Source organism: Littorina saxatilis, linkage group LG1 (assembly GCF_037325665.1).
Source record: "Littorina saxatilis isolate snail1 linkage group LG1, US_GU_Lsax_2.0, whole genome shotgun sequence".
Lineage (NCBI taxonomy): Eukaryota > Metazoa > Mollusca > Gastropoda > Littorinimorpha > Littorinidae > Littorina > Littorina saxatilis.
This window is the reverse complement of record NC_090245.1, coordinates 82,071,605-82,090,971: the sequence shown is the minus strand read 5'-3', so window position 1 is coordinate 82,090,971 and position 19,367 is coordinate 82,071,605. Positions and strand designations below refer to the sequence as shown.

General features: G+C 43.4%; 1 protein-coding gene across 4 annotated transcripts in view; it reads right to left on the bottom strand.

Annotated features, from left to right (window-relative positions):
* LOC138981480 (thrombospondin type-1 domain-containing protein 4-like) overlaps nt 1-16,817 on the bottom strand; it is a 99,030-nt gene extending 82,213 nt beyond the window's left edge. For 2 of the 4 annotated variants that reach the window (XM_070354416.1, XM_070354433.1), the window contains exons 1-2: nt 16,577-16,817; nt 14,782-15,364 (exon numbers count right to left, since the gene is read on the bottom strand). In XM_070354416.1, the coding sequence (XP_070210517.1) occupies nt 14,782-14,835 (54 nt within the window). In that variant the 5' untranslated portion in view covers nt 14,836-15,364; nt 16,577-16,817. The remainder of the gene's footprint in view (nt 1-14,781; nt 15,365-16,576) is intronic. The other 2 variants (XM_070354425.1, XM_070354442.1) reach the window with 2 other exon arrangements.
* Between the last annotated feature and the right edge of the window lie 2,550 nt (nt 16,818-19,367).

The window sequence follows — 19,367 nt, the reverse complement described above, 5'->3', positions numbered from 1 at the left end:
AGAAATAGACTTCTAGCACCAGAGATTGACAGACCGTCCGTTAAAAATTGACCAATGGTAGGTTCATCTTACACTTCCGGCCTGCCATCCCATTGAAGATTTTGACAAAATATGTCGCCCCTTTACTTTTGAGCAGTTATTTTTTTCTGTCGTTCCAAAGAACGCTTCCCAAACGGTTGGTACAGTACTTCAAACCGAAGTATTTAAAAAATATGTTCGATAGTTTGAACGTGGAAGGCGTCGTTTCATATTGCGCATGGGAACACTCCGGGGAGAGAACCCCTTTAAAGTCATTTTCCATTCAAACCTTTTGAACTTCGGGCAATTAAGACGAGATTCTCCTATCTGTCATGCCACCCAACAATTTACATGAGAGTCTTTATATATATTTACAACCATGAATCGCGCGATAGAAAGGAACCAGAAAGTGCAACGTAGGCATCAGTCCAAGTATAGCTTCTACTTCCCTGTGACTTTCTTTGGAAAATGCCTGTTTTTCTGTTGAAGAGTGCTGGAAGAGGTTCTTGACACTGAATGATAATTGCAAATGAACACTTTCCCCTCTGTGACACTGGCATTCCGAATATGTCTCTGGGTGTTTATGTGTGTGTGTGTGTGTGTGTGTGCGTGCGTGCGTGCGTGCGTGCGTGTGCGTGCGTGCGTGCGTGCGTGCGTGCGTGCGTGTGTGTGTGTGTGTGTCGTGTGCGTGCGTGCATGAGTGTGCGTGCGCGTGCGTGCGTGTGCGAGCGCGCTTGTAAAATGATTTGCTTTGTTCTTCTTCACATAAGCTACGGGCAGGGTTATTTTGCTATTTGGTAAAATGTAGTCTCAGCCTAGTTGCTGCTTTGGTCATTTCGTCACCAAAGTTTTCTCCCTGTATGCGAGGCGTCACGTGCTCTACAGTTTTTAACAATAATCATGCAACCAGTGGAAGGAGCCGCCGTGCAGCAAATCACCAAGGACTATAGTCCTCAGGCGTAAACGGAAAGGCCTGTACGTATGGCATTCTGCAACTGACGTATCCCACACATCGTTTATGTTGACGCAGAACATCACGAGAACAGTGTAACACAAAACGTAACTATAAAACACAAAACGGAACTATGCAACTTGTGAATCAGATTCCTTTTGCCTGCAAAATAAAAACAGAAAAAAAACGAAAAAAAAACTTTGATTAATGTCCCCCGTGAGCGTAAACAACAGGGAAACTAATGCCCGTTTGTTCTCAGCCTCTCGCACCTTGTGTTTTTCTCCAGGTTGGCACGACCGACAGCCGCCACCCAGCGACCTCTTGCGGCGCTTCAAGGGAGAGTAATCATTATTTCCGGTGACATGGCGGCTAAAAACTACAGTCTGGAAGCTTTTTTTCGTTTATCAGAGAGATTTAGTGAACAGTTGTTGTTTTACCGCTGTATGTGTTTGCGTTGCGTGGGCTAAACAACGCAGAAATGTACCTGCTGCCTCAAAATAAAAGTTTCGTTTCGTGAAATGCGAACAAATAGTCGTGAATGAGAGACGAAATGACCATTCATCTGAAGAAGGTTCGTCCTCTGTATCAGAGATGTCAAATCAGAGGTTCTTGCGCTGAATGTTGCATGGATCACAAAATGTGAAGAAATGTGCAGTTTGTCAAAAATAAAGACTTTTCGTTATCCGTTTACATCAGCCTCAGATTAAATAAAGTTGTTATTACACGTTATTCTTCAGACACCCAAACCTGCTCCTCCATGAACGTTTATCACTGAATGCTACCGTACATCCGTTGCATAATAAGGCTGAGTTCGAGTTGGCAATAGCCAAGGCAAGGATGTTGAACCTAGGCAATGACGTTTGGTGAATCTAGAGCAATATTACTTATAAAATTACTGTTAACAGTTTGTTCACTTTCAAAGCTAAATTTGGTAGAGCATTGGATTTGGCTTACGGATTCGAATCGAGGCCGGGGGACGGACACAGGTCAACTTTATGCGCAGAGATCAGATGGTATCCATGTCCTACCCACCGGCACCGCAGTACTGGCTCGTTAAAGACCTGGGTCATTCTGCCACTGAGAAGACCAGGTGGCTGATTACACTTAACGCACACACCTTGGTAGCGCGACTCTGTTTGCTGCTAGCTTTCTACTGAGAGTAAGCGACCCGAATTTCCCAGCAATGGGATGATACAGTAATGATAAAAATGAAAAGAAAAATAACTCAAGCTGCTTGTTATTTTCTATGCTCCCTCAACCCCACCTCTCTCTCTCTCTCTCTCTGTGTCTCTGTCTCTGTCTATCGCTCTCTCGCTCTCTCTTTTGCTCTCTCTCTCTCTCTGTCTCTCTCTCTCTCTGTCCCTCTCTGTCTCTCTCTCTGTCCCTCCCTCTCTCTCTCTCTCTCTCTCTGTCCTTCCCTCTCTCTCTCTCTCTGTCCCTCTCTCTCTCTCTCTGTCCCTCTCTCTCTCTGTCCCTCTCTCTCTCTGTCCCTCTCTCTCTGTCTCTCTCTCTGTCCCTCTCTCTCTCTCTCTGTCCCTCTCTGTCTGTCTCTCCCTCTCTTTCTCTCTCTCTGTCCCTCTCTTTCTCTCTCTCTCTCAGTCTCTCTGTGTGTCTCTCTCTCTCTGTGTGTCTCTCTCTCTCTCTTTCTCTCTCTCTCTCTCTGTGTTTCTCTCTCTCTCTCTCTGTCCCTCTCTCTCTCTCTCTGTCGTCCTCTCTCTCTCTCTGTCTCTCTGTCTCTCTCTCTAGCTCTGTCTCTCTCTCTCTCTCTGTCTCTCTCTCTCTCTCTCTGTCCCTCTCTCTCTCTCTCTGTCCCTCTCTCTCTCTCTCTCTGTCCCTCTCTCTCTCTCTCTCTCTCTCTCTATCTCTGTCTCTCTCTCTATCTCTCTCTGTTTCTCTGTATCTCTCTTTCTTTCTCTCTCTCTCTTCAACCGACCATGTGCAAGGTTAAAATGCCGGAGCAGCCTATATGTTTAACACGCAAAACAAACTCTTCCGTGCCGGGTCATGCAGTTGCAGACTAATATATGTTTGTCGCTCTCCCACAAACACGCGACACAATTTAGCTTCAATATGTCAACCGTGTCTTTCACCTTTTTGTACTTGTTCTTTTTTCTTTTTTTTTCTTTTTTTTGCAGAGGAGTCGGAATGAGGCGGGGGAAGACATGGTCACAGTGGTGGTGTTTGTAGTGGTGGTGGTAGCAGTGTGTGGTAAAGGCACTCCCCTCTTTGGTAACAGCAGCAAGAATAAAATATTTGAAATAATGTCATATATAATTCTCTATCTAGCTCCACCACAACGCAAACCTGATAAAAACTCAGGTACCACTGTTTGTATCTGAACTAAAAATATACGGGTATGACGTATTTAGCAAAGGTGCACAAATTGATGCACTCATTTTAGACAAAAAAATGTAGAGAAAAAAAAGAAAGAAATAAGAAAAAAGGAGGAAGAGGTAGAGAAGGAGGATGGTGGAAATAGAAGTAATAGAATTGAACAGAAATAATTAAATAAATCGTAGATTTAAAAAAGATACCAACGATTTATAGTTACAGCGGGAGGGAGAGAGAGGCTTTTGACAAGGTCTAATCCTTCTACTTGAGCTTCAAGAATGGCGACGTCTTTAGAGAAACTCGGATTATTCAGATAAACAATCAAAAAGAACAGCACACAAAAAAACGAAATAATTATACGAAGTGACATCCCCCAACCATAACTAAAATCTCCGCGTCAGTCACCTCTAAATCCCCGCACATCTTCTTACCAGAAAAAAAGGGGGGGGGTGTAAGGTCACTCTGTAGGGTACAGTTCACCTGTGTTACGATACTGAACCATAGTCCAGAGCCTGCACTATGCTCTGCAATCTTTGACCATACCTCCCCCTTCGCCATCCCCCTGCCCCGACACGCGGCGTGATCAGGCGTTTAATCCAATTAGGCACCTGAGGCCTGTCGAGTCAGGCTAACTTTAGCACGTGGACCACGTAACTCTCATTATGTCCGCGTCTGGCCTAGCTGCTGCCTCTAGCAGTAGAATGGGACCACAGGAATGAAAGTATGAAACAAGCAAAGCATGCAAGTAATTGTATCAGGGATGTCGTTTGGTATTGGCACTCGGCCCGAAAAGCTGAAACCTCTTTCAAATCGCAAAAAAAAAACAAAAAAAAAACAAAAAAAAACCCATTACAAACAGACCAGCCGAACTTTTCTTTGCGGTGCGGGAAAGATGATGTCGAGGACAGCCGTAAAACTTCGCAAACTTCGGAAAATTGCCGAAAGTATGATAGCCATTTTAGCAAATTGCCTTACACCTTTAGCTTGACATGAAAAAAAGGTCGCATGAAGCCGGAAACCGCTCTCAGAATGAGGTAAATAACCGTTAGCTGTAATCGTTTAAATCACTAATAACGGTCTTTTTGGGACAAAACTTGAGCACACAAAATAAGCATCTCTTTTAATCACATTTGTCAAGGTGAACTTCATTGCTGTGACTCAGACTGCCTGTGTGGCGCAACGATTTTGAATTGAAAATGCAACTCTGCAGTAGAGAGCAGCCTTATTTACGAGGGCGGGGAAAAACTAAAAGAGAAAGGTCCCTCCTGGAGGTTTATACCGGTTGTAAACGACGATTTAAGCTGACTTTTTCGTTATAAAATTAAAGTTTACTATACTAGCTTTGCTGTTGTAAAAGATCAGTGGTGAGGAATCAATAGCTGAATGTCTTTAACAACAGCTGAGCCCTTTTTTCTCTCAGCTCTTCGCTTCCGAAGACCCTTCTACATCCCTCTGTGTGAGTGTGTGTGTGTGTGTGTGTGTGTGTATGTGTGTGAGTGTGTGTGTGTGTGTGTGTGTGGGGGGGGTGGTGGTAAAGTATCTAGGTGTCTATTCGACTTCACCTCGTCTCGTTACAAGCGCATCATCAAAGAAAAAAGGCTACACGGACGAAAATAATTGCAGGCAATGAAGCAAGCATTTAAAAAAGAAAGAAAAAAACAATTACGCTGACCAACGTTGTCCAACGACAAAGCGAAAGAAAACAGAAAAAGGACATTTGAGGGAAAAAAGCTCAACAAGAACGGAAAGAAAAGAAAATAGCCATTGGCTAGGGCGTTCGTTTCCGTAAATGAAGGAATGCCTGGTCCGAGGTAATTACTGAAGATTGTAAGATAATGAATGGAAGTGGATTGTTGTTTTCTTTTGACGGGAGACTATGTAATACTCATAAAGACACATCTTAAGACCGAAATCGAAGTTGACAGACTTTGGAAGGTCAAGGCGTTCACTAAGAAGCTATTCTCCCTCTCTGTTTGTCTCTCTCTCTGTTTGTGTGTCTGTCTGTCTCTGTCTCTATGCCTGCTTGCCTGTCTGTCGATCTCTCTCCCCCTTACCTCAGTCTCTGTCTGTCTGTTTGTCTGTGTCTCTGTCTGTCTGTGTCTGTCTGTCTCACTGTCTGTCTGTCTGTATCTCTCTCTCTCTCTCTCTGTCTCTGTATCTCTCTCTCTCTCTTATAATAATATGCAGATCTAAATTAAGTTATGTTAAAAATTGACACTTGGAAATTGTACTTAAAAGGCAGCATGACAATTTATTTTTTAAATTTGTATCTGTATATACAGTTATAATGTATTAAGTTTGATGTGATAGTTCTTTGATTATATTGTTTTCTGTTCTTGTTGACCCTATATTAGGGCGAGGGCTGGATGTAAAAAAGCAATATTCTTGCTTATCTATTACCCTCGATAATAAAGATTTTGTCTTGTCTTGTCTTGTCTCTCTCTCGCTCCTCTTTAAAGGAAATCCCGATTCTCCCAAGAGTATCTCTTCTCATCTAATTTATCTCACTCTGGTGTAACATTTCGCTTTATTCCAATGCCAAGCAAGGCATTCCTTCAGCATCGTTGCCTTGATCGCAGCTTCAGTCTACTGGAATTAAATGCATAAATTCAGTCTTGTAACAAAACTAAGAAAACATGCCAGAGATTGTATCTTTAGCTTTGGTATTTCTGTCTGGTATGCTGTCCTAATTGGCCTGGGCTGTAGAGGGGGCGAGGGTGTGTGTGTGTGTGTGTGTGTGTGTGTGTGTGTGTGTGGTGTGTGTGTGTGTGTCTGTGTGTGTGTATGTGTGTGTGTGAGTGTGTGTGTGTGTGTGTGTGTGTGTGAGGGTAGACGAATTTTGTAAAAGAGAGCCTGAGATATATATATATATACAAAATCTGTCTTTGGATGCTCATGGAATACCAAGATGTAGAATAAATGCATACCAGAATCCGTTCTCCTGCAATGACTCAGGTTTTAATGACGTCAGTGCAATCCCATGTTAAACAGTTATTTTGGATCACGTGATTCGGTGTCGTGAAAGGTTTGACGATCCAGGCGCTCTCTTGAAAACCAGACAAGCCTTTTCATTCCTTTGAATTTTGGTTCGGAACAAATGTCTCCTTCTTTGTCTTAAACTGAAGTATGACGTTTAAATTAGACCAACAAATCCACTGAAAGTGACTATTAAATAAACGATCCTACATAGCTGTCTGTCCGAGTCGTAAAACTCTTTCTTTGTCTTAAACTGAAGTATAGCGTTTAAAATAGAACAAATAATCTACTGAAAGTGACTATTAAATAAACAATCCTACATAGCTGTCTGTCGTGAAAAAACGTAGCCTTAGATCACCTTGCAGACTGTTTCGTTTACTTGCAAGTGACATGCAAGACCAAACCCTAACAATGACAGGGTGCAGGGGCTTGAGTGCTAAAGGACTGTCAGACTCACTGACATGGTCATTCATACCGGTACTGTAATTAGTAATCTTGAACTTTAGTCAGTGTGTTAAATTCACAGCTCAGAATTAAGAGGCATTTAAGCCTCCACATTTGCAGAACCTGCACTTGTAAGCAGAACAAGTCATTTTAGGTCCCTTTAGAGTCACGGAATGAACTGTACGAATGTTTGGAATGCATTTCGTTTACATGCGTCAAAGAAGGAATTATCCTAAGCGGCGACAGGGGAGGCAACTCCCGTTGCCTTAGTGATGTCCCTTGGATGACAACATAGCCATTATTGGGTCTTTTTCGTCGATCAAACAACCAAATTAATTAATTATGCCTGAGATTGGAGCTCAATCCGTCAGTTAATTTCACGACAAATGTTATTTGGCTTGATTACAGGGACCTGTTTTAAAAATAAGTAAAGAATGCCACTAGATTCTGAGCTATGAATTTAACACACTAAAGTTCAAGATTACCCTGGTAATCTGTGGCAGCTCGGTAGTTGCATAAAATAACACTTGTTTTTTTGTATTTGCCGACAAAGGCTGATAAAGCAACAAAAGAGATTAATCCCCGCGCTATAATTTGCTAATCCTGTGTTGATTCCCCTTTCGTCGTTAACAAAATAGTTGTTGCTGTGAACTCTTACCTAACAAACGAGGCAGCCAAAGCATGGAAAATCAAGCACTTGAGCATGAATGCTGAATGTATGTGATGGCCTAAACTTCAAACAGTTTACCCCTTTGATGAAAAGGCCCGGCCTAAAATCCGTCATCCGGCCTTGTTAAATTAAGCTCAGTTCAGTTCTCTCTCTCTCTCTCTCTTTCTCTCTCTTTCTCTCTCCCTGTCTGTCTCTGTCTGTCTGTCTGTCTGTCTGTCTATCTGTCTGTTTTGTCTCTGTCTGTCTGTCTGTCTGTTTGTCCGAGTGTCTGTCTGTCTGTCTGTCTCTGTCTCTCTCTCTGTCTCTCTCTCTCTTTCTCTCTCTCTGTCTCTCTCTCTCTCTGTCTGTCTCTCTCTCTCTCTCAGTCTTTCTCTGAAGCATCCTCTCAAAGTTTCCCCACAAGAACTGTTATTCATTCCTGGGTTTCCGCCACAACAGAACTCACTACCCAACACTCACTGCCTGCATATATATAAAACCAACAAAAATGGTGTTTTTGGTCCGTATTTCCCTTTTGCCCAAAACCCTTAAACCTCCAAACATCCTATGTCAGTATACTGTGATTGTCACAGTGGTAGCAACAAGGGTCGCCTTCACGCGGCGGGAGTGTTTATACTAAGCTACCCCACTCCTTTACTTCTCTTCTTTTGTCTTATTTCTGCCTTACCAGTCCTTTCACCTATATTTCCTTCCAGGAAAACTCTCCCTACTATTCCCTGCAGTTTTCCAATTCTGTTCTTGTTGTCTTATTTCTACCTGACTGGATCCATCATCTTTATTTCACTTACCAAAAGTCTTCTTTTCCACATCCTTATTTCTCTGCCCCCCGCATGTCGTAAGAGGCGACTGACGGATTCTGTTTCTCTTTTTACCCTTGTTAAGTGGTTCTTGTATAGAATATAGTCAATGTTTGTAAAGATTTTAGTCAAGCAGTATGTAAGAAATGTTTAGTCCTTTGTACTGGAAACTTGCATTCTCCCAGTAAGGTCATATATTGTACTACGTTGCAAGCCCCTGGAGCAATTTTTTGATTAGTGCTTTTGTGAACAAGAAACACTTAACAAGTGGCTCTATCCCATCTCCCCCCTTTCCCCTATCCCATCTCCCCCCTTTCCCTCGTCGCGATATAACCTTCGTGGTTGAAAACGACGTTAAACACCAAATAAAGAAAAGAAAACTTATGACCTGACCACTGGCCTGTGTGTGGTCACTGCAAGCTTGACACTAGTGAGGTCCAATCCACAGCCTGTGGCAAAGCGGTCGCTTCAATCGTGCAAGGTTATTTATTATTTCGGCCGGTCAGCTGTGGCACAAAATCGGATGGAAAAGTAGATTTGCAAAGAGGATAGGAAAACCTGAACTGTGTATGCTGACAGACAGGTTTGGATGCAACAAGGCAGTTGTCCATTTACTGTACTCATTTTAACGAGCAATAAAGTGTGTGTTATTGGTTTTATTGTTTAAACTGTTTATGCGATGTTCGTATTCACTAAAAGCTTTGAGGACACTTTTAGTGCCTATGTAAGACCATTCAGCTCCGTTTTAGGACCCAATGGCTCACTCAGATTGTTCCTTTTCTCTTCCTTTTCTCTTTCTTTTCAGTTCCCGGCTTTCTCTTCCTTTTGCTTTCCTTTGCGCTGACGAATCTCCAATAGGGCGACGAAAATGACGCTGTGAAACCTTTTGATAGTTCTCTTGTTTTTGTTCGGTTAAGACGACGTGATACGCAGAGGATAAGGTAACACGTCCATAACTTGACATTGAGAATAGTGAACACGGAAGCACTACTGTCATTCATTGACATTTTACATATCCGATGCGAATTGTCAGTTTTGAATACACCTGAATGCATAATATTTCACTTTATACGACTAGGCTGTAGCTATACTTGTCGTTCTAAAGCCTTTGACTTATATATGTTCGTGTATGTAAAATCACGAAAGTACATTTTACCAGGAACGGATGCCAGGATAGGACCAAGCAGGAAAAAAAGTTGACAAACAAACGTACAGATACTGAACTACCAGGTAATTCGACTAGGAAAAATAAGCCTCTTGGGTATTACGCGGCCAGAGAAAATATAGCCCTGAGTCTCTTTTGGCAGCACCTTAGAAGATGGAGTCAGTTCCCATTTGTTATTGTAATCTGTGTACTAAGTATGCACAGGTAGTGACAGGCACCACATGCATGTTGTGTGCGTACATAATAAGATTTTGTTTGTTTGTTTATTTGCTTGTTTGCTTAACGCCCAGCCGACCACGAAGGGCCATATCAGGGCGGTGCTGCTTTGACATATAACGTGCGCCACCCACACAAGACAGAAGTCGCAGCACAGGCTTCATGTCTCACCCAGTCACATTATTCTGACACCGGACCAACCAGTCCTAGCACTAACCCCATAATGCCAGACACCAGGCGGAGCAGCCAATTTTAAAGTCTTAGGCATGACCCGGCCGGGGTTCGAACCCACGACCTCCCGATCACGGGGCGGACGCCTTACCACTAGGCCAACCGTGCCGGCGGTATATAGCTATTCTGATGAACACGTGGGGGAATTCGGGGGCTGTGATTGGATGGTCTCTTCCGATCATCAAAGCATAATGCGGCGGAAGTCGGCCATTTTACTCAATATCCAAAAGCATATTGAGAAAAATGGCCGACGCATGATTCCGCTTTACCCATCAGTACCACGGCGATGTTTCTATCGACAACAGCATACACTGACAACTTAAAAAGCTGTTTCAACAACTGTGTTGTGAAGTCGAATGCACTTGGAGTCAGTTTTTCTTCCAAAGTCAGAAAGCGTGTAGCGGTGTGCATGTCTGCGCGAACATGATGCGCGTAAGAAGTTTGTCTGCTATCAAAACCTGAGATCAACGCATCGACGTAAAAACTGTCATTTTGTAAGTTTGGAACAACAAATCAAGGTCATAACAGCTATATAATCACTATTGTGTTTTCAGCGTAGCAATAGGGTCCGATATTTAGACTCGAACAAGTATAATGCGACTCGTCTTCGACTCGTCGGCATTATACTTGTCTCGTCTAAATATCGGACCCTATTGCTACGCTGAAAACACAATAGCTGGTAATAATAAGATGTACATTGGTTAAGACCATATACCTTGGACACACATACCCGGAATCAACTATACCTTGCTGCTTTCAATGAAGCGTTTGGATTTTTTCATGAATCAATTTCGGTGATCGACTCAAGTGTCAGTCACAAAATCAATTCTTCAAACAAACAAAAAATCCCATGCTGCACAGAAAGGGTGAATGTGTGGAGGTTAATGGCTGGCTGGACAAGACGGGTTGACACACGAATCAGCAGACGGAGCCTGGCTCGGACAGACAGAATTACGGACAAAAAGTTGGACAGACGAAAGCTGTCTTCGGGTGGATTGCCAGATGGATGGACCGATGCACGGGCGTAAGCAGTAACAGAAAGATGGTCAGACACAAAGATTATTCAATGGATGGCCCGGTAATTGGGTGAATGGATGGAATGATGGATGGATGGATGGATGGATGGATGGATGGATGGAAGGAAGAAAAGGATTGATGGATGGATCAATCGATCAACTGATTATGCGCCACGATAATAGGATGACAATCTGCGCTTGCACGATGACAACCTCATCATTGTAATATGCCTCCCAATTGTAAAAATCAACGAGACAAAACCTACGGTCAACCGCTACAACGCTTCGGTAACTGTCATGGTTAACTGGGCGGCGGCTACATCAATCAAACGGTCAAACGAGATACGGCCAACCGGACCCTAACCAACCTGCAGCCTGTGCCAAAGCGGTCACTTCAATCGTGCAAGGTTATTATTATTTTGGCCGCTCAGCTGTAGCACAAAATCAGATGGAAAAGTAGGATTTCCAAAAGAGGATAGGAAAACCTGAACTGTTTATGCTTTACTGGAACAGTATCCTTGATATTGGTTGGGACACTGGCGACAATGTCCTTTATTTACGTGTTTCTCCAAGCAAATTTACGGAAATTGCCGAAAATGTTCCCCAAATCGAAATGTCTGTAGAGTAACTTAGGCCAAACAAAAATATATGTTGGTTTAGGGTAACATGACCCTTCAAAATAGGGTCGGTAGGTCGGCTTTACTTAAATTTATTTTTGTTTAGTCTCGGTATGGTTCGCAAAATGTGCCAGAGGTTGTTGTTTTTTGTGTTTGTTTTTGAGAAATGAAAAAAAAGTGTTAGGGTCGGCGGGAAAAAATAGGTCGGTCGAGTTACCCTTAACCAACATGTATTTTTGTTTGGCTTTAAGGCTGTCCTTGGTGTCACCCCCACTGTAAAAAAGCTAGACAGCTTTGACGAAATGACGGCAACATTTTCGGCGATTAGAAATCCGTTTCGGCGTTTTGACGACTGTCGACGCCAAACGACATTCCTGAGCACAACTGTGCTTGTGCAGTACATACAACAGTTTCATTTGTGGATTTTTTTTTCTCGTGACATTGGACCACAAAAGCAATGATTATGCACACCAAGTTTATGTACATGACGTCTGGTATATCCGGGCCATAGAAAATGTCGATGCTCCTGTGAAACGGAAGCACAAAGTCCAATGCAATTCAATGTTAAGAAGGTCAATATTTCAGTTTTTAAAGTTTACAAGCTGCCAGATTCTATATAATGTATTCATTTGTTGTGTGTGTGAAGTACTTTACAAAATGAGCATATGTACGTACCATCTCTCTCTCTCTCTCTCTCTCTCTCTCTCTCTCTCTCTCTCTCTCTCTCTCTCTCTCTCTCTCTCTCTCTCTCTCTCTCTCTCTCTCTCTCTCTCTCTCTCCCTCTCTCTCTCTCTCTCTCTCCTTCTATCTCTCTCTCTATCTCCCTCTCCCCCCTCTCTATCTCTCACTCATCTCGCCCTCTCTCTCTCCATCCCCTCCCCCCCCCCCCCCCCCGTTTCTCTCACTCATCCCGCCCTCCTCTTATTCAAAGTGTGTGAAACATGGGTCGATGTGAAGTTTACCCTCATAAAAGATGTTTGAAAAGCCGCGGTGTTCTTTACTACAACTACTTTTCCAAGTAAGAAAGTTTGATTGAAAGTACAATGTATTTATATAGGTTTTGCGTGGAACTCATACAGCGCTTGTTCACTACTTTAATCCATGTACTTCGTTGGCTTAATATGAAGAAATAAAAAGATCCGTAAAAATTACATCCTACCACAACCAATTTCACCAAAGTCACACCTTTGGCTTAAATGATTATGAAGAAAATAAAAAAATCAGTAAAAATTACACCCTACCAAAACCAATATCACCAAAGTCAGTCCTGGGTATTAATTACCGATCCATTCACTTCACACGCTATATTAATGTCTTAGGGCCTTTTAAGAAGCAAGAACAAAATCAGTATCAATTACAGTCGAATCGACCGATATCGATCCTTGCTTTTAATTGCCCGTTCGCTTCACCTGCCCTAAAACCCCTGATTTCTATCGCAGACGGCATCGATCGTCAGAAGATCGTCAGCCATACACTTGAAAGCCGAGCGGTAAAGCCAGTGCTTGCCTTTGAAGCTATACCCCTCGCTTCAACACTCGCACTAAATCCATCGTGCACGGGTCCACTTTGACGTCGGGATTAAGCAACCGTTGATCAGTTTCGCTTCATTAATTAAGCGGGATTAGGTCAATGCGGCGCGATGGTGACAAAGAGAGATATATAGAGAAAACGAAATGGCTTGCTGCACGTGTCATATCAGATTTACACGAGTTTGTGTTGCTTTTGTAATATTGAAATGCGAGCGAAAGTGAGCTTTTCGATATTTGAAAAAACAACTTGTGTAAATCTGATAAGACACATCCATGAAGTATACTGTACTTGTGTGTCTTTTGCTACAAACGTGCCGCAGTCTAAGCACCCAAATTGAAGTCGTGGAACCTCGATCTCTTTCAAGCCTCGTGAAATCTTTGACGTCAAAGCAAAAAGACGTCACTCTAGAAAGTATAACGAGATGTAAGTTCTCAAAATTCTCCTAGTGGAAACAATAAATACAGAAGTTTTTTTTAGAATGACGTTTGTCTTGGTGACTTTGTCATCGTGACCAGTGGAAAGTTAGGTCCCTGCCAGATTATAGTTTGACACGACCTCATTTACATGATATAACAACGGGTGAGTGTATGGTTTAGTTATGACATGGGTGGTCTTATTCGCGTATGTAGGATAACCCCTTTTTCTGAGTATTTGATCGAATGCGAGTCTTGACTGCGTTAAAAAAAGTCATGATAAAGTTCGAGCAAATATGGGGCGAAAATGGGGCGATCATGGGGCGAAATGTCTGCAGAAAAATTGGGCGAAGTGGGGCGAATTCGGGTCGAAACGGGGCATAGTGACTTCGGGGCGATATGGCTTTGGGCGAAAGAGGAATGGGGCGATAGGGATGGATACCCGCTGGTGTAGTCCGGGACGGACACGGGTCAACTTTATGTGCAGATCTCTGTGGCAGACCCAGAGACGGTAGCTATGTCACACCCCCGTGTCACCTCAGTGGCACGTAAAAGACCTCGGTCATTCTGCCAGAAGTGCAGACGGCTGATACCACCTGAACACGCATACACTTGTGTATCTCATCAAAAGCCGTGAGGGCGTAGAACTCGAATTATTATACAACCCATATTTAGTCGAAATATTTAGCATGTAGAACATGAAGCATTCTCTTTTTGTGTGTGTGTGCAGTAGACACGAAGCTGAGCAGTGAAGCGATGTGCTTGTTGACTATTTGATTACCATCTTGTGATGTGAGAATGCAGATGACAAAGGCGAGCAGATTTGTTTTGAAGAGTTTAGAGTTAACGTGACTCGGGGGATTTGGAAATCGGAGCCCTGTGGTATTGGTGCATTGTTGCTCGCGAAAAGGCATGGTCGGAAAGTGTGTGTGTGGGGGGGGGGGGGGGGTGAGTGTGTGTGACCAAGAAGAACCAAAACTCAATGGGCTGTAACGGACAGGACAAGAGTGACAAGAGAGAGAGAGAGAGAGAGAGAGAGAGAGAGAGAGAGAGAGAGAGTGAGAGAGAGAGAGAGAGAGACAGAGAGAGAGAGACAGAGACAGAGACAGACAGACAGACAGGCAGGCAGGCAGACAGACAGACAGACAGACAGACAAACAGACAGACAGACTGACAGACAGATCAGACAATGGTTGGGAGAGACAAAGACAGAGGGAGAGACAAGCAGGCTGGCAGACAGACATATAGACAGAAAGAGATCTATACTAAATGTTAAAATGAATAGCACACACACACACACACACACACACACACACACACACACACACACACACACACACACACACACACACACACACACACACACACACACACACACACATATAGTGAAACAAACATCTCTTACCTGAGCAAGAATCACGAAGATGACCAGAGCTCCTCTCAGTGCCAGAGAAACCATCGTTGTACGCAGTGTTCACCGATGAATAAACCGACACAGGTTCGATTTCTCACGTCCAAAGCTTCTCTTCTCCGCAGTCAGTTTGAAATGACACAGTCAGTTTCTCTGACGTTTTTGCAGGCACACGTACACACAAAATTAGCCACGCTTATTGTCAACAACCTGGGGCCAATGAATTTGGAGTGTATGCTCCCACTCAAAAGAAAAACTAAGTCTTGCTGTTGACCGCTCCTCGTACGCTATTACATAGACACAGACATGAAGAATAATGAACAGTCCGCTGAACAGTCAGACGTCAAAATACGCGCACTCTGCCGTGGTAATACAAGAGAATCAACGAAAAAAGATCAGGAATGCTCGAACGCAGGGAAAACGAAACTAAATTTTAGTGACTGGTAGCAGAAATAGCGTTCGAAGTTACTGTTGAAAATCGAAATGATTTTTTTACATTAAATGTTCAGTTGCACAAAAATGCGAACCACGCCGTAAACGAAGATATCATTCCTTGAATACTTCCACGAAGGTCCACCTGTGAGTAAGTCAAAACATAAACATTCACACCTGTGAAGCGGTATGTTTTGTTCCCCGTGTTATTGAATCAACACAATGAAAGCGGCGCATACCCGAAAAAGCATGTTCCCTATTTTGGGAATGTTTATACCGTCCCACGCTCTGTCAAAGATTTTTGTTCTTTCTCCCTTGCAGTACAACGTATATTCGTGTGCTTAGCGGTCTAGCGCTAACGTTTTAAGTATGCAGGTGGGTGTTAAAAATAATTTCAAAAGACTCTTCATACAAGCTTTTCTAATCCTTCCTTTTAGCGAACCTGTATTGACTTCACTGGACGTTTTCCAAGTTATTTCACAACTTAAGTCGACAATAATCTGTAGTGTGGCCGTTAAATATGAATGTTTTTTTGATCTCCTTACCGTTTAAAGTTTATGTATTAGAAATTACCAAGAATTTTTTTGTAATCAGAATTTAACTGCAGGAAAACCGGAGGAGATAAGGGAACGGACATTATAGCTCCGATGCATTCTTTTTCGTTTTACCCACTGGCTATTTCAATATAAATCTATTCAAACAAAATATTTCACTAACATCAAATCAAATGATTGTTTTAGTCTCCTGGCTCTTCTGCTTTTCTTGTATTTCTTTCCGTCTCTCTTTTTATTTTCAACATTTACATTCAGCGAATAACATTCCAAGTCCCCAATGTGCAGTTTTACCATGCAATGAGTGCACCCCACGACGTTTTTCAAGTACACACAAGAAAGAGAAAAGAATCCGCTGTATTGCCAGGAGCAAACTACCTGTGTCAATGAACATGCCCCGACAATCTACACGCCGATTAGGAACACTTAAAAGCAGGTTTGAATCCCTGTCGAGAGCCCTCTGAACACGGATACCATTTCACAAATGATCCACAAAACGCTTGAAGCAGGGACACCCCAAGACACGCCAGTCAACCGAGTGCGAAGTATTATTCAGCTCCCTTAACCACACACAAAAATCCAGAGAAATAGAAATAGAGAAGAAGAGAGTGAGACACTGAGAGAGAGAGAGAGAGAGAGAGAGAGAGAGAGAGAGACGGAGAGAGAGACGGAGAGAGAGAGAGAGAGACGGAGGAGGGGATCGGCTTATGGATAAGTAGAGTTCACAAGTAAACACTCCGATCTTTTAATTGCCACGTTTCCAACAACCTACACTCGCCGGGTCTATGTCCACTAACAGCACTTACTCTTCAAGTGTTTCGTGCACTCAAAAGAATCCCCGTACTTGTCCACGTTCGCAGGCGACCGGAACCCTGGTGCAAGTGACGCTGCCTCGCGAACGTCGCAGGTTAAAAGTGGCTGTCGCGACGGGCCGCCTCGAGCACACGCGACAGATACTTTTCAGCTCACTTCCACCCCAACCACCAATTGGCTGAAGCCGTTTTCAGTTTAGTTCCACTGCTACCCGCCACTAATCGCTTGAAAATGATGGTTCCGTGTTCTGTTCCGCCGCTTCCACCAAGCGGCTGTGTCAGTTTTTCGTTTGGTTACAATAACTGAAGCAGATTTCAGTTCAGTTCCGGGCAGCTATCACTTGTTGGCTGAAGCCGTTTTCAGTTCAGTTCCTTCATCGGCTGAAACCGTTTTCAGTTCAGTTCATATGCCACCACCAATCGGCTGAAACCGTTTTCAGTTCAGTTCCACTGCTACCACCACTGAATCGGTTAAAGCAGATTTCGGTTCAGTTTCAACGCTACCGCCGATTGGCTAAAGCTTTTTTTTAATATTTTTTTTAGTTCAGTTCAGTTCCACTGCTACCACCAATTGGCTAAAGCTATGTTCAGTTCAGTTCAGTCTCACTGCTCCCACCAATCGGATGAAGTCATTTTCTGTTCACTTCCACTCAACCACTATACATTGGCGCTTGGTATGAAGTGTGAAAGTAAAGGTCCGCTAGCTGTAACGCGGAACGGTTTAGAAGCGAGAGCCAGTGGTTAGGTAAGAAGTCTGGCTGCGCAAAGCCACACACAATGAATGAAGCGCTGGCTTTTTTGCTGCCGTCACCGACCCAACGCGGCTGGAGAACCGGATGAATATGGCTGGAGTTGGACTGATTGTAGTGGCGCATTGGCAGGGATTGTTTGAAGAATGGATAATTGAGAGATAGGCCTACTTATGAGCCTTAAATGTGGGCTCAGTTTAGGGTATAGAAAATGACCAGTGCTATCGATCTATTGCAATACAAAGTCATTCCAGTGGGCTATGCAAGCTTACGAAAGCTTTGAGCAAGTCTTGTAATTGGCGCAGCGCCGTGGTCACTTGGCGGTGAGGGTTTTACCATTGGTGTTACGTCCATCCTTGTATCAGTCAGGGCCTCCTCTGTTTTGTTGTCCATATTATACCAACCTAAGTTACTTGCGAGTATTTTTATATTCTGACAACCGATATAATGTTCTTCTTGCTAAAACTAAGAATCCTGCGTTTAGGATGACTCGAAATGTATCAGTAAATCAGTTGAACTGACTTGGTGCGCCGATTTGAGGGGCTGTAATCTGTGGCGGCGAAAGCCTGCTTTTAAGGTTTTCAGGAAGATCGAATAATATTTGCATTCTAAAGTTTTCTTAAAATATAATTTTTTTCCTGAAAGCGTATTTTGGAGGGTACAAAGACTGGATTGCCTAATGTACAGCACTTCATGTGCTAATGTCGACTGTTTCACGCTTGCGCAGAATGAACATCCGGGTGGAAATCATGGCTGATAATAATAATAGCTCATGACACCTGCTGCCGGTTTTTCCATAACTCTGGCGCATGACATGAGAATGAGCTTGTCGCTGGCGGTTACCATTGTGACAAGAACATCAGTCCGCGGCGCATATTTCATTTTGCAAACGTCACTTTTGAAGGATTATCTCAACTATCATAAAAGCAAAGTGCACAAAGTTTTAAAATGTCTCACTCGTGCACCTCTTTCATTTTTTTCTTCCTCTTCTTCTTCTTAGCATCTCTAGCTTTCGCTCTATCTCTCTCTCTCTCTCTCTTTCTCTCTCTCTCTCTCTCTCTCTTTCTCTCTCTCTCTCTCTCTCTTTCTCTCTCTCTCCCTCTCTCTCTCTCTCTCTCTCTCTCTCTCTCTGTCTCTCTCTCTCTTGGATACAGTAATCCCTCTTGAGGGCCCGAGAGGGCTGATTTGAACAATAAGCAACTATTTTTGCTTATACAACTACACTATGAAACAAAGAATGATCTTATCCTATCTTATCTAATATCTGATTCTATGTCCCCCTCTTGAAAACACAATTGTTATCATTGTCAACCTCTCTGTCTCTGTCTCTCTCTCTCTCTGTCTCTCAGTCTCACTCTCTCCTACTCTCCCTCTCTCTCTCTCTCTCTCTCTCTCTCTCTCTCTCTCTCTCTCTCTCTCTCTCTCTCTCTCTCTCTCTCTCTCTCTCTCTCTCTCTCTCGCAAAACAGAGCTTTAACATTGTCTGTCAGTCCGCGCGCCTGTCTCTGTCTGCCTGACTGTTTGTCTGTCTGTCTGTCTGTCTCTATCTCTCTCTCTCTCTCTCTCTCTCGCTCGCTCTCTCGCTCTCTCTTCCCTTCTTCCCTCTCCTTCTCTCCTCCCCCTTCTGTCTTACTCTCTTTCCAGGTACAAGTAGAGTACTGTGCTACTCGAGTCATGCCTTACCTACCGTTGTAGGTCAAAAGTCGGTGGGCGGGGGAGACCCGAGACGAGAGAGGTAAAGAGACATAAAGTTTAGCACAGGAGTGTCGGGGAATTCCCCGAGTTCAGTCACTCAGTCGCTAACACACAACAGCCTGTCAAGCTCCCGGCGCAGCAATGCCAACAAATTTACACTTACTCTCTGTGTGCATCACTTACTGACTGGCGTTTGCTAATGAGCAGCTATAGATTGAAGAGCTCTGAGGAGAACGTGACTTAACCCAGTGTCACGAACTGAAAACTCTGCTGAACGTGACAATCCCTCTCAATGCTGTCAAAGCGCATGCGCCAATCTTGGACTTGAAAAATGCGACCCTT